The sequence below is a fragment of the Mus pahari genome, chromosome 14 (assembly GCF_900095145.1).
Source record: "Mus pahari chromosome 14, PAHARI_EIJ_v1.1, whole genome shotgun sequence".
NCBI classification, from domain to species: Eukaryota; Metazoa; Chordata; class Mammalia; order Rodentia; family Muridae; genus Mus; species Mus pahari.
The window spans coordinates 83,614,135-83,628,280 of NC_034603.1; the positions used below are offsets into that span (position 1 = coordinate 83,614,135).

The 14,146-nt window shown below is 49.6% G+C and overlaps 1 protein-coding gene across 1 annotated transcript in view; it reads right to left on the reverse strand.

Annotated features, from left to right (window-relative positions):
• Positions 1-9,950, reverse strand: part of Qrich2 (glutamine rich 2) — a 26,932-nt gene extending 16,982 nt beyond the window's left edge. The window contains exons 1-4 of the mRNA XM_021213741.2: positions 9,378-9,950; positions 9,194-9,259; positions 564-936; positions 9-452 (exon numbers count right to left, since the gene is read on the reverse strand). Coding sequence (XP_021069400.2) covers positions 9-452; positions 564-936; positions 9,194-9,259; positions 9,378-9,950 — 1,456 coding nt within the window. The remainder of the gene's footprint in view (positions 1-8; positions 453-563; positions 937-9,193; positions 9,260-9,377) is intronic.
• Positions 9,951-14,146: the final 4,196 nt, after the last annotated feature.

The window sequence follows — 14,146 nt, forward strand, 5'->3', positions numbered from 1 at the left end:
AACTGCACCTGCTTGCAGCACACCAGGCTGAACTGCACCTGCTTGCAGCACACCAGGCTGAACTGCACCTGCTTGCAGCACACCAGGCTGAACTGGAACCGGCAGAACCATGCCAAGCTGAACTGGAACCGGCTGGACCATGCCAGGCTGAGCTGCACCCGGCTGGACCATGCCAGGCTGAGCTGCACCCGGCTGGACCAAGCCAGGCTGAGTTGCACCCGGCGTGACCATACCAGGCTGAGCTGCACCTGGCTGGACCAAGCCAGGCTGAGTTGCACCTGGTGTGACCAAGCCAGGCTGAGCTGCACCCGGCTGGACCATGCCAGGCTGAGCTGCACCTGGTTGCAACACACCAGACTGAATTCTATCTGGTTGCAGCACACCAGGCTGAACTCCACCTGGTTGCAACACGCCAGGCTGAACTCCGTCTGGTTGGACCATGCCAGGCAGAACTCTATGTGGTTGTGCCAGGCCAGGCAGAACTCCACGTGGTTGTACCATATCAAGCTGATCTACCTCAGGCTGCACAGAACTCCAGTCTGTACCAGGCTGTACCAGACCACGCTGATCCATTCCAGGTTGAAATAAACCATCCTGACTTGTACCAACTTGCATCAACCCAGGTGCATATGCACCTGGCTGCACCAGTCCGTGCTGAACTGCGCCAGGCTGTTTCAGCTCCTGCTGATCCATTCCAACTTGTACTAAACCACGTTGATCTACACTAGGATGTACCCGACCGGGCAGATATGCACCAGGCTGTACCCAGCCACCCTGATCTGTGCTTGGTTGAACCCAAACAGGCTGCCCTGTGTCTGTTTGTATTAGACCTTGCTGATCTGCACCAAGTTGCGCCAAACTAAGTGGAAATGCACCAGGCTGAATCAAGCTAGGCTGACCCACACCAGGAGGCACCAAATGTTGGTCTGTGCCAGGCTGTACCAAACCACCCCAAACTGTGCTAGGTTGTCCCAAACCTTGCTGACCTGCCCTAGACTGTGCCAGACTCTGCCGTTCTACCTCAATGGGCATTGAACTACGTTTCTCTGCAAGAACCTGCAATGAAGTCCGCCGTTCTGTCCCCACAGGCAATGAACTGTGCCGCTCTAAACCAGGCTGTGCCACGTCACGTTGCTCTAGCCTGGGCAGTTCTGCACCAGGTTGTATAAAGCGTGATGTTAAGCTGGACTGTCTAAAACCTTGTTGATCTGTACTAACTTGCATCAAACCAAGTGACACCAAGGTACGTTCATCTGGCACAGATGTAGAGAACGCACGTTGGTCTGTGCCAGGCGTTACCAATCCCTGCTGATCCATATGATGTGGGGGCGGTCCTTGCTGGCCTGGGCTTGGTATCGGCAATCCATGCTGATCTACGCCTACTGGTATTGGCAATCCATGTTGATCTACGCCTACTGGTATCAACCCTTGCTGAGCCATGAGCCACAGTCCCTGACCACCGTCACGCATAGCAGCCCGTTCCATGCCCTCTCGGCTTACTCCAGGAAGTATCACGCCTTGCTGATATGTGCTAGGTGGAACTGAACCAAGCTGGATTGCACTCAGTTTTTTCAGTTCCCTGTCAGATCGTGACAGTGGCAGCACACTACTCTGCGCTTTATCAACAGGTACCGATTCCATTTCGGGGGGCATTACACCAAGATGACCCATAGTGATGGGCATCAATGCAGGCTGATCCATGCCAAGTGGTCCCAACCTAGGTACCCCGCCCCGTTGAGTCTGACCAGGGAGTTGCTCATCTCTTCTTGCATATGTCTGGCGATCTGTCTCGGATATGACCTGGGTTGGCTCACGGGCCATATCCCGAAGTGCAGTAGTAGATCTGCTTTGATCTCTGCTGGAGACCCTTTCTACACCACCAGTGGAATCCAGAGCCTGGTCAGCAGTCCTGAGAAACATTCCACTCGGAAAGAGGTCACTTGAGGTAAATTTGTGCTTGCCAACTGTTGCTGTGGACGAATCCGAGCTCTGGGAAACGGGAAAGGGAAACTGATTACAACCACTAAGAAGCTGAGCAGAAGGCCGTCTTGGGTACTTGACGGGGATGATTTAAGACGGTTGCAGTGAAGCAACCCTGTGTGTGTGTGTGTGTGTGTGTGTGTGTGTGTGTATGCGTGTTTGTGTGTGATTTTGTTATATTTGTGTGTGGGTGTGTGTCTATGTGTGTGTGAGAGAACGAGGCAGAGAGAGAGAGAGAGAGAGAGAGAGAGAGAGAGAGAGAGAGAGATACGTTGGGGATAAACCTGGGCTTTGCAAATGTTAGCTCCTCTACTACGAAGCAATATTCCAAGCCCTTCATTTTAACCTTTACCTCTCAAGGCAGTGTCTCCATAAATTGTCTAGGCTGGCCTTGAACTCACTCTGTAGCCTCGGCAAGCCTTCAGCTGTTGGTCTCTCTGCGTCAATAGTTGGGATTACCAGCCTGCTAGATTTTTGTTGTTGTTGTTGTGGTTATTTGCTTTAAGACAGAGACTTGCATTCCCGATGTAGCTGACAACAGCAAACCTCTGATCCTCCTGCCTCTACCTCTGCAGTGCTGAGATTACAACAGTCACCCCGTGCCCAGTTTATCTGTGCTAGGGGGCTGATCTCAGCATTGTGTGCATGAGCAGCAAGTATTCCACCAACCAAGCTACAGCCACAACCCCTGAACTTGCTCTTTATGACAACCCCCAAGGTCAGTCTTGAACTCACAACCTTCCTTCCATACCTACTATGTCCTTCCATATAGCTGTTCTCGGTCCCACTGCCTCTTACAAAGGCCTTCTGTGATGAAGTCTTTTCTGTAAGATCCAACTCTCCCTCAAGATCCTGGACTTCATCTGACCTACAAAGTTCCTTTTGTCATTAAAAGGTCAGAATAGGGGGTGGGGTTAGCATAGTGATGTAGAGGTTTCTGGGGCTGCTGACTCCTTACAGTTGAGTATAGGCACATTGGATGAAATCCTAGAAAAATGGACACAGCAGCTACAGAAGTTGTGGGGAAATAGAGAGAGTCTCTGGGGTGGGAACACTGTTATTTACTAATAGGTGAACACAGCCGGGTTCTAGGGAAAAAAAAATGTAACGTGGTGTACACTCATTGAGGGGGCGCTGAGACGGCTCGGTTTGTAAAAACATCTGCCACCAAGCCTCACCTCCGTACACCCCTGGCACCCACGTGGTAGAAGGAGGGAACCATCTCTTTAGGATTGTCCTCTGACCTCCACATAAGCATCCTGGAAGGCACACAGCCATATATAGGCACACAGAGTAAGTTCAAGTGTAATGGAAGTCTACGTCATAAGCCCAACCGTAATAGTTTAAAGAATCCAGTGCCTCTAACAGTCTCAAAATATATAGCACAAAGCTTTGCTCAAGATTTTGAAGCAGTTGATATGGGAATTAATTTTTCATAACCCATAGCTCTTGATCTGCAGTTTAGCTGTCCCCGTACAGCAGGGACATCTTGCAGTCTAGGCAGACTGACTGACACCCCGCCCACAGGCTCAGCTAGGTTTCCCTCCAGTTTTGACTTCAAGGTACTGTGGAGATTTGGAATTTGGGTGCCTTAAGATTATGAGGGGCAAAATCATTTACTGGCTATTTCCTGTGTGTGTTTGTGTGTGTGTGTGTCCACTTGTGGAGGCCAGAGGAGGTCATTGTGGTGTGCCTTTCTCAGTCTTCCTCCTTGATCTGTTTGAGGCAGGGTTTCTCATGGAACTGTGAGCTCACGTACTCAGCATGGGTGAATAGCCAGCACACTCCCAAGATCCCCCTTCCTTCTCCCTCCCCAGAACGTGGATTACTGCCTACCCCTCTATGACAGGTTTTACACGGACTACACATAGCTCTTCCTGCTGCGCTGTCGACACGCCCGCCCTGGATTTTTCCCTCTTTTTTCTTCCTGGCTTACAATAGGGATCTGCAAAATAAGACTTTTGTCTTTTGCCTTAGCTTTCTCTAGCCTGCCAGGCCACCAAAGCATGATATATCGTAGGCATTTTTTGATATCATAGGCAGTGGTGACACACGCCTTTAATCCCAGCACTGGGGAGGAAGAGGCAGGTGGATTTCTGAGTTCGAGGCCAGCCTGGTCTACAAAGTGAGTTCCAGGACAGCCAGGGCTATACAGAGAAAGCCTGTCTCAAAACAAACAAACAAACAAACAAACAACCCAAAAAATCACCAGGGTTTGCCAAGGATGTAGGGATGATGTGTACCATCTCAAGATGGACAGACACAAAAGCAGGGACCCCTTGCTAGAGAGCTGTTTCCAGTTCTGGTTACCCTGGTCCGTAGATGCTAAGGGATGAATTTTTTTTTTTAAAGTTTACAGCTTTCATTATTTTTTGAATAAGATCTATTTTATGCATATGAGTACTCTGTATCTTCAGACACCCCAGAAGTGGAAGAGGGCCTCAGATCCCATGACAGATGGGTGTGAGCCACCATGTGGTTGCTGGGAATTGAACTCAGGACCTCTGGAAGAGCAGTCGGTGCTCTAACCGCTGAGCCACCTCTCCAGCTGTGGGATGAATGCTTTTTAGCATGGACTATAAAAGGAAGTCTAACGAGCTATGGAAGCAAAGCAAACCAGCCCCGGGCATCATTTTCCACCCAGAGCACCAGCAAAGCTCAACAATGGCTTATCGTCCATGTGGGAGGAGACTGAGAGAAGAAACTACCTCCCTCCAAGCTTCTATTTGGACTCTAAGCTGGGTCCACACAGTAGCAACAGGTAGACAAAGCATAAAGTTGTCATTCCAAACCGGGGAATGCGTCTGGGTTACTCATGCCAATGTCATCCTGGAAAAATGTTTTAAATATCTACAAAGTGAGTAGTGAAGGTCCAAATACCAGAATATGAGACAGTGGAATGGATAAGAGACGTTCTCTGGAACCACCCAAGGCTGCTGCCTGGTGCCCATTCTCTGGAACCACCCAAGGCTGCGGCCCAGTGCCCGTTCTCTGGAACCACCCAAGGCTGCAACCCGGTGCCCGTTCTCTGGAACCACCCAAGGCTGTGGCCCGGTGCCCCGTTTTACCCCTTTGGAGGCCCTCCAGCCGTCACTAATCACTTGTTCTAGCTCTTCCCAGGTGACCATGGTGATTTCTTCACCATCCGGAGCAAGGAGATTCAGCCTCCGACTTAACAGATCCTGTGAATAACATATCATGATACAGACAGACACGTGTGTAAGCATGAATGCACAGACACACATGTATAAGCATGAATGCACCCACACACACACGTGTGTAAGCATGAACGCACACCCACAGACATGTTAGTATGAATGTACACACATATGTAAGCATGCATGCACATCCGTTCCCTGCAGTTTGGGACCAACAAGATTGATTGGGTACTACCAACAGCCACAGCCTCAGGAAGATTCACTGGCTTTCAGTGACCAGCCAGAGGTACAGAATTGGCTGTTGGTTGCTTTAGCTTATGTGGATTCTGGATAGAGCCCTGAGCAAAGATGGCAAGGACTTGCCCTTCCACCCAGAAGTGGTGCCGCTTAGTGGCAGAGTGCATATGCCCTGCCCCCTATCCCCAAAGGACACAGATATGCAGGGATGGGAGTTGGGACCAGGCCTAAAGAGAAGCCAGGCTGAAGAGATGTCCTCTATCTATCCCTCAGGACCCTTCCCCCAGAGCTTGTTCATATTACCAGGTATTCTTCTCGGCTTTTAACTAGCTTCTCCAGTTCATTAAAACGTTGAAGGAGTTCCTGGAAACAGAGTTTAGAAATGGACCATCACCTCAGCCCTCCTGTGTGCACCTGCACACACACACACACACACATACACACACACGCACACCTACATACACGCACACACATGCACACACACACACGCACACACACATGCACCTGCACACATGCACACACACGCACACACATGCGTGCATACACACATGCACCTGCACACACACGCACACACACACGTGCATGCACCTGCACACATACACATATGCACACACACGAGCGCGCACACACGAGCACATACACACACACACACACACACACACACACACACCCTGCCTTGGTGTAAGGAGAAAAGGAAATGAGAAGCCTATGGGTATTAGTGAAGGGACAGTCTCTGGATCCTCATTTCTACCTAGTTTTACGTGGCATAGAAAGCTAGGTCCCCAGTTCTTTTCCTGGTCAATAGGAAGGGAGGAAGGAAGGAAGGAAGGAGTGACAACAGTGACCAGTCAGGTTCATGTGGGGCGAGAGTTGACCTTGGCATCACTGCATGCTACTCGTTACCTAAAGCTTCCAGCTCGACAGCTTGAGATCTACCTTGTCTCTCCAAAAGCAAGTACATCAGCACTGCCTGCTAGCCTGAGTCACGGAAGGGGAAGCGCCGTCAGGGGGTGGGCTCCAGCAAGTGATCAGGATGTCAACTGTTCTTCCCTTTAGCTCCAGCCCCTGCTCGCTCCAGCCCCCGCTCAATCCTGCCCATGGGTTTTGGTTTTTGTTGTTGTTGTTGTTTTATTTGTTTCTCATTAAGGATGGTTGTGAGCCACTATGTGGTTGCCGGGATTTGAACTCATGACCTGCGGAAGAGCCATCTCACCAGCGCCCCTCAACTATTCTTTACAACTTGTGGTGACCTCCAGGATCTAAGACCAGATTCTAAACAGACCCTTCAAACACAAAAGTTTGGAAAAAGACCAGACATGGTGCTGCATGCATGCTGATTACCACAGGCCTTGAGAGGTGACAAGAAGGACCAAGTGGTCAGAGGTCAGCCTTGACTACACAGTTAAGTTCAAGGCCAGCTGGACTACGAGGAGACCCTGCTTTAAAAAACCGAACAAAGGAAACGGCAGCGACAACAATAGAGAAAGTGAGGTCTACTTCCCAGAGCAAAGACCAGAGATGCAACGGTTCCCCAGGCCCGTGTGAGGCTCAGGCTGGGTTGAAAGCCAGAGATCCCCCAGGGCCTCCTTGGGCCTGTCTTGCATCCTTTTCTCTTTTGGGCCTCTCTCCATCCTTTCTTTCTGATGGTTCCTCTTTCCTATAAAGGCTACCTGTAACCAACCCCCCCGGCCTGATCTGTGTGAGAGGACTTTGCTTTCTGTTTCCTTGTGCTCACAGGACAGTTCATGAAGAACCCACCGGGACTAACTTCTCCCTCAGGATGAGAAGGCAAGATGAAAGTGTCCCCAGCTTGTTGTGGCTTGTGTCTGTAACCTTGACGAGGCACTGCTATCCCATTTTCCATCCCTACTGCCCTCATTGAGGACTGACCTTGGGTCAGCAATAAACATGTACGCTCCCCAAGTTCTCTACTCTCCCTTGTAGGGGGTGGAGGAAGCTCTGAGTGAAATCTTTTGTGAATGTGTACTGTTGACACACGTACAGCTGAGTCGGGGATCCCACATCCTCAGAACCATGGGGGAATAGTAAAACACCCCAAACACTCCCCCTACACACACACACACACACACACACACACACACACACACACGTACCCATAAGGCTCGGGGTGGTGGCGGTGGTGGGGAATCATGGCTCATGGTAAAGCCTTTTTTCTGGTCTGTGTGTAGATGTTGACAGTGTGTGTGTGCATTAAACAGCCACATCTCATCCCTAAATGCTTACAGACTGGAGGCTGCTCCCCTCCCTACAGAGGGCTCTGCTCCTGCAGAGATAACCTAAACCTGTCTCCTTGTTCATCTGTGTGCAGTAACCTTACCTCCCTGCTCAACTGTAAGCAATAAACACACTGAGCTTCTGGGGTGTGGAGATTTCTCCATCTGAGAGCCTGGACCGGTCAACCCCGAGTTTCTGCCCCACCCCCACCTCTCTTCCTCCTCCACCTCCCGCCCTCTTCTGTGTATCCGTGGGGTGTTTTCCTCAGACCTCTGCTGCCCCCTGGAGGCTGAGCAAAGACCCAGCACTTCTCCAGTTGCCAGACTGGCCCAAAACTTGCAGCGGACCGAGTTGGCCTGGGGCTTGCAGGTATGTTCATTTCTGTCTCCCCAGGGCTGTTGGGATCACAGGCAGTAACCACCATGCCTTACGCGCTCTACATTACTTTGCTTTGTGTGGTGGTGTGAATAAGAATGGCCCCTGTAGCCGGGCAGTGGTGGCGCACGCCTTTAATCCCAGCACTAGGAAGGCAGAGGCAGGCGGATTTCTGAGTTCGAGGCCAGCCTGGTCTACAAAGTGAGTTCCAGGACAGCCAGGGCTATACAGAGAAACTCTGTCTCAAAAAAACCAACCCCTCCCCCGGGCCCCCAAAGAGAATGGCCCCTGTAGGCTCTTATATTTAAATGTTTAGGGACTTATATTTAAATGTTCATATTTAAATGTTTAGGGGTGCTACTAGAAATGACTGGGAGGCGTGGTCTCGGAGGAAATGTGTCACTGAGGGGCAAGCCAGGCCCAGGGTCTCTCCTACTGCCTGCTGATCTGGCTACAGAGCTCCTGTTATTTCTCCTACCATTATTCCTCCTACCATTCGTGCCTACCCATGTGTCACCATGCTCTTCTGTTATTTCTCCTGCATCGTGCCTACCCGCGTGCCACCATGCTCTTGGCCAAGACGATAGACTAAACCTTTGAAACTGTAAGCCAGCCCCAATTCCTTTTTGTAAGAGTTGTCTTGGTCATGGTGTCTCCTCACAGGAATAGAGCAGAAACTCTGAACTTTGCTTGCTTGCTTTGAGACAAGGTCTCACTGTGTAGCACTGGTTAGCCAAGAACTGGCTATGTAGACTCACAGAGATCCTCCTGCCTCTGCCTCCCAAGTGTTGGGGCTAAAGGAACCACCACACCAGGATAGTCTCAATTTTTAAGGAAACTCACTGCAATGTCTCAGCTACCTTCTAAATCAATTTAGGTATTATAGGTATCTTGATAAGTTATTAATGGCTTTAGGAAATGGAATGAGGCTGGAGAGATGGCTCAGCAGGTAAGAGCACTGACTGCTCTTGTGAAGGGTATGGGTATGGTACCCTGCACCTACATAGCGCCTTACAACTAACTCCAGTTCCTGGGATCTGATGCCCTCTGCTGGAGTCTTCAGGCACTGCATGCATGTGGGTGCTCAAACACACATAACAAACAAACATACACACAAAACCAAACAAATCATATTTTAAAAATGAGGCAAGAGAGTAGGGGCAAAGGATCAACCCACTCGTGAGGTGTGGTCCCTAGGGTGTCCTCACCTGCAGCTCAGGAGCCTGCTTCAGAATCTTCACATCTTCTATGAGGTCTTGGAGCACACTCGTGGACTGCAAGGTAGAGCAGGAGCCATGTGAAGCCAGACCTGGTACCCCTTCTATTGGGGGTAGCTTAGGGCCTGAAGGGTAGCCCCGAGGGGCAGAGGGTTTGTAGGGTTAATGTACCCACCTTGGTCAGGCTGGGAGTCCTTGAGGGCTTTAGTTGGACCATCTGGGTGGGCATCTTGACTGGGGGCTCAGGCTTCTCCATCATCTCCTCAGATTCATAGATCTTGGAGAACTTTGTTAGGGATATCTGTTGGGTCACCAGAGCCATCTCCTCTTCCTGCTGCTGGAGTTCAGGGACGGAGATCTGGTCTATTTGTGTGGCCATGCCCTGCACTTTATTGTCCATAGTTTTAAACTGTTTGGTGAGGTCCTGTACCTGGCTACCCAAGTCCTTCACCTGGTTTTCCAGCTCTTGCGGAGTCTGGGACAGCCTCGGTAGACTTCGGTGCTTCTCTTTGCTGGTTGACAAATGCGGGGCGCTGTGGGTGCCATGCAGCGACTCAGCTCCGCGGCCAGTCTCAGCCGATGGGTAGTGGAAGTCGATAAGTACTTCTTGGAGGTTGAGGCTCTTGAGAATGGACACTATCAGTGTGTGCAAGGCCGTAAAGTTCACCGCGCCCACCTCTGGAGTGCCAATTGCCAGGTCAGCCAGCTCCCGGAGGGAGACCCTGTTGGCCACCAATGAGGGCGGCATCGTTGTGCCCTGTGGGGAGGCGCAGAATCAGGGAAGAAGGGAGACCAAGCGACTCCTCGTTCCCAGAAGGCTTATGAGGCCAGCAGGGGTCTCAGCGGGTGGCCCTGCTTGTGGGTTTGTGGCTTCCAAGCTGGAGCCCTGGGCTCCGCTCTCCTGGCCAGCCCGGCTCTCGGCCGGTGGACGTTTGGAACGAGGGTGCACGGTTTGCGGCAGGGTTGCTGAGGCGCGGGACGCTAGAGATTCTAAGAACATTCGCTTGGGCCAGCCCTTATTGGGACTAAAAGAGGCTTTGACCATACCCCAAAGTACCACCAGTTTTTCAGTAACGTGCTTAACGAAAGGAATGATTAGTCGGGGTCAGAGCGTTTGCATTATGAACACCTCAGTTAGGAGGAGAAACTGCGGTGGCTCCAGTGGGTACACCCCACTTCAACTCCTCAAAACAGAAAGCCAGATACATTAGCTTATAGGCCGCCAGAGACAATGATTCATGGGGCATCATGGCGACCTGCATTTAGGCATTTAGTCTAAGGGGTGATGTGCCTGGGCCAGTCGGGGTGTGGGTGGGCTCCCACTGGTGCCTCTTAGAGGCAGTTTCTGTATAATTTTGTTTACTCAAGAGGTGGGGAAGGCTTTCCTAACCCCATTTGTCTCAGTTCAGGACTCTGGAGCTGTCAGCAGTGGAAGAAAACCCTAAAAGGATCCTGCCCTGACTATAGAGTCAAGAGTTGTAGTTTAGTCTGAATGGGTACAGGTTTTTCTTGTTTTTTGGATTTTTTTTTTTTTTTTTTTTTTTTAAGACAGGTTTTCTCTGTGTAGCCCTGGCTGTCCTGGAACTCACTCTGTAGACCAGGCTGGCCTCAAACTCAGAAAAACACCTGCCTCTGCCTCCCAAGAGCTGGGATTAAAGGCATGTGCCACTACTGCCTGGCTTTTTAAAGATTTTTAAAATTTATTTTATTTATATAAGGCTGTAGCTGTCTTCAGACATATCAGAAGAGGGTATCAGATCCCATCACAGATGGTTGTGAGCCACCACATAGTTGCTGGGGATTGAACTCAGGACCTCTGGAAGAGTGGTCAATGCTTTTAACCACTGAGCCATCTCTCCTGCCCAATGGACAGGTTTTTTGTTTTGTTTAGATATTTTATTTATTTACATTTGAAATGTTATCCCCTTCCTGGTTCCCCACCCCCATCCCCAGTTTTTAAAGGGAATTTCCACTACTGTATTTCCATTACCTGGCAACAGCAGGCCAAAAGGCCAGCTTCCTAATCTTCTGAGCGTTTGATCAATGACCTTAGAACGGCAGCTCTCAAGCTGCAGGTCATTACCCCTTTGGGTTCACATATCAGATATTTACAGATTCATAACGGTAGCAAAATTAGTCATGAAGTAGCAATGAGATAATTTTATGGTTCATTGGGGGATCATCACATGAAGAACTGTGTTAAAGGGTCACAGTTAAGAAGGTTGAGAACTACTGTCTTAGAACTTAAAGCTAGGGGCTGGAGAGACGGCTCAGTGATCCTGAGTTCAGTTCCCAGCAGCCACATGGTGGCTCACAACCATCTGTAATGGGGTCTGATGCCCTCTTCTGGTGTTACTCATATACATATAATAAATTAAAAAACAAAATAAAACAAAACAAAAGAAAGAATTTAAAGCTAGGCTGCAGGTAAGCCTTGGGTTCAAGCACTGGGCACTGCACACACAGCTAGACCAGTAAGCAGGCTTGCTTATTTTATTAATTTATTAGTTTTTTGGTTTTTTTTTTAAGAGGTTTCTCTGTGTAGCCCTGGCTGTCCTGGAACTTACTCTGTAGATGAGGCTGGTGGCATCAAACTCAGAGATCTACTTGGCTTTATCTTTTTAAAATATTAGTGTTGTAGCTGAAATGCATGTATATCTGTGGACCAATAGGCATGTGCACATAACCCCGAGGGCCCCAGATCCCCTAGACCTAGTTACACATAACCACGACACAGGTGCTGGGAACCAAATCCTGTCTTCCTAACAGCTAAGCCATCTCCAGCTACCTTCAAGTCCAATCTTTGCAGAATGTTAGCAGCCAGCTAGGCCACCACCAAGCGGTCAGCCAGGAGGGGGCCATTTCTCACACTCCTGAGGCTTAGCATCTTTGACTTTTTAAAAAAATTATATATATATATATATACATATATATATGTATATATATATATATGTATATATGAATGACAAGTACACTGTAGCTGTCTTCAGAAGAGGACATCAGATCCCGTTACAGATGGTTGTGAGCCACCATGTGGTTGCTGGGAATTGAACTTGGGACTTCTGGAAGAGCAGTCGATGCTCTTAACCACTGAGCCATCTCTCCAGCCCCATCTTTGACTTTTTGATGATGCTGCGCATCAGATCTGAGGGCTAGCAGCAGCCTACAACCTCAGTTGTCCTGGTCACGTGTATCAGGGGTCACAAAAACCAACAGGCAGGTGGCATTTTCTAAGTCAGCAACTCTCTGTACTAGTGCTACATACATCTTTAAAATCCCTTTTGAAACCAGGGGGGAGAGGAAAGTTACTAGCTGAAAATGTCACTTTTAGAATTCAGAAGAACCTCTATTTCATCTTTAATTTTGTTCCTGTGGATCAGACATCAATGTCACCTGTTGGAGCCACTACCTTGCTCAAGACAGGGTCTCATGGGCTCTGCAGTGACAAACGGGCAAGGCAGGCTGTCTGCAGTTCCAGCCTGTCTCTGCCCTCCCCAGTGCTAGAATTATTAATGTGTGCTACCATGCCCATGATGCAACTCAGGCCATTGTGCTTCTGTGGTAGACACTTTACTAAGATAACTCTCCAGTCCACAACTGCAGACCGATCTACAAAGGTCTAGCTATCTACCTTGACTAGTTAAGAATAGAATGCATGGCTCATGCCTTTAATTCCAGCACTCAGGAGGCAGAGGCAGGCGGATCTGAGTTGCAGGTCAGTCTGGTCTAGAGTGGGTTCCTGGACAGCCAGGGCTTCATAAAGAAACCCTATCTTTAAAAAAAAAAAAAAGTTTTTTTATTTTTATTTTATATATGTATGAGTACACTGTAGCTGGACAGATGGTTGTGAGCCATCATGTGGTTGCTGGGAAAAACTCAGGACCTCTTCTTGCTCTGGTCCAAAGATTGACTATTATATATAAGTACACTGTAGCTGTCTTCAGACACACGAGGGCATCAGATCTCATCATGGATGGTTGTGAGCCACTATGTGGTTGTTGGGATTTGAATTCAGGACCTTCAGAAGAGCAGTCAGTGCCCTTAACTGCTGGGCCATCTCTCCAGCCCTGAGAAACCCTATCTTGAAAAAGACCCCACACCAAGTCTCATGAAACTTGGGAGATGACTCAGAGGGTAAAAAGCACTGTGACTGAAGCATGAGAAACCTCAAAACCCATACCAAAGGCCAGGCATAGATACATATGCCTGAACCCCCAGCACTGGGGGCTCACAGGCCAGCCAGCCAGGCAGCCAGCCAAAACAGCAAGTATCCGTCGTCGCTGTTCATGTCTTAAAGAAGCACTGAACAGGCACCCCCACTCACACCCGTGTGTGTGTGTGTGTGTGTGTGTGTGTGTGTGTGTGTGTGTGCGCGCGCATGCGCAATGTGCTTCTCCAGCCCACTAGGCTGCAGCTTTTTCTCTGCCTCCAAGCTAATTATCTTAATGACTGAGAACTTTGCTCAATTTTTCCCTATGTGGCCCATTAACAGAAGGCAACTTCTTTGTGAGCTTGAAAAGGCCAATGTGCACAAGGTCCTAATTGTGAGTTGGGAACCTTCCTCATCATTAAGGGATAAAAAGAGTGGAGGAAACTTCCCTGTAGTGAAATACAATCACACAAATAAAACTCCTTCCTGTCTGCCAGAGCCCATTAGCCAGTCTCCTTCCTTTCCTGGGATGGCCCTCTTCTGACTCCCGGCTCTGAACTGGAGCAGGCTCAAAAGACCCAAGGCTCTGCTGTGTTTGCAGAAGGCCTCCGACAGCGCAGTCTCTTCAGCAGTGCAGCCAACGGCACCGCGGCTCACAGAGGACGACGACCACTCAGCGCACTTTTGTAGGGACTGGCGACCACTCAGCGCACCTTTGTAGGGACTGGCGACCACTCAGCGCACCTTTGTAGGGACTGGCGACCACTCAGCGCACCTTTGTAGGGACTGGCGAC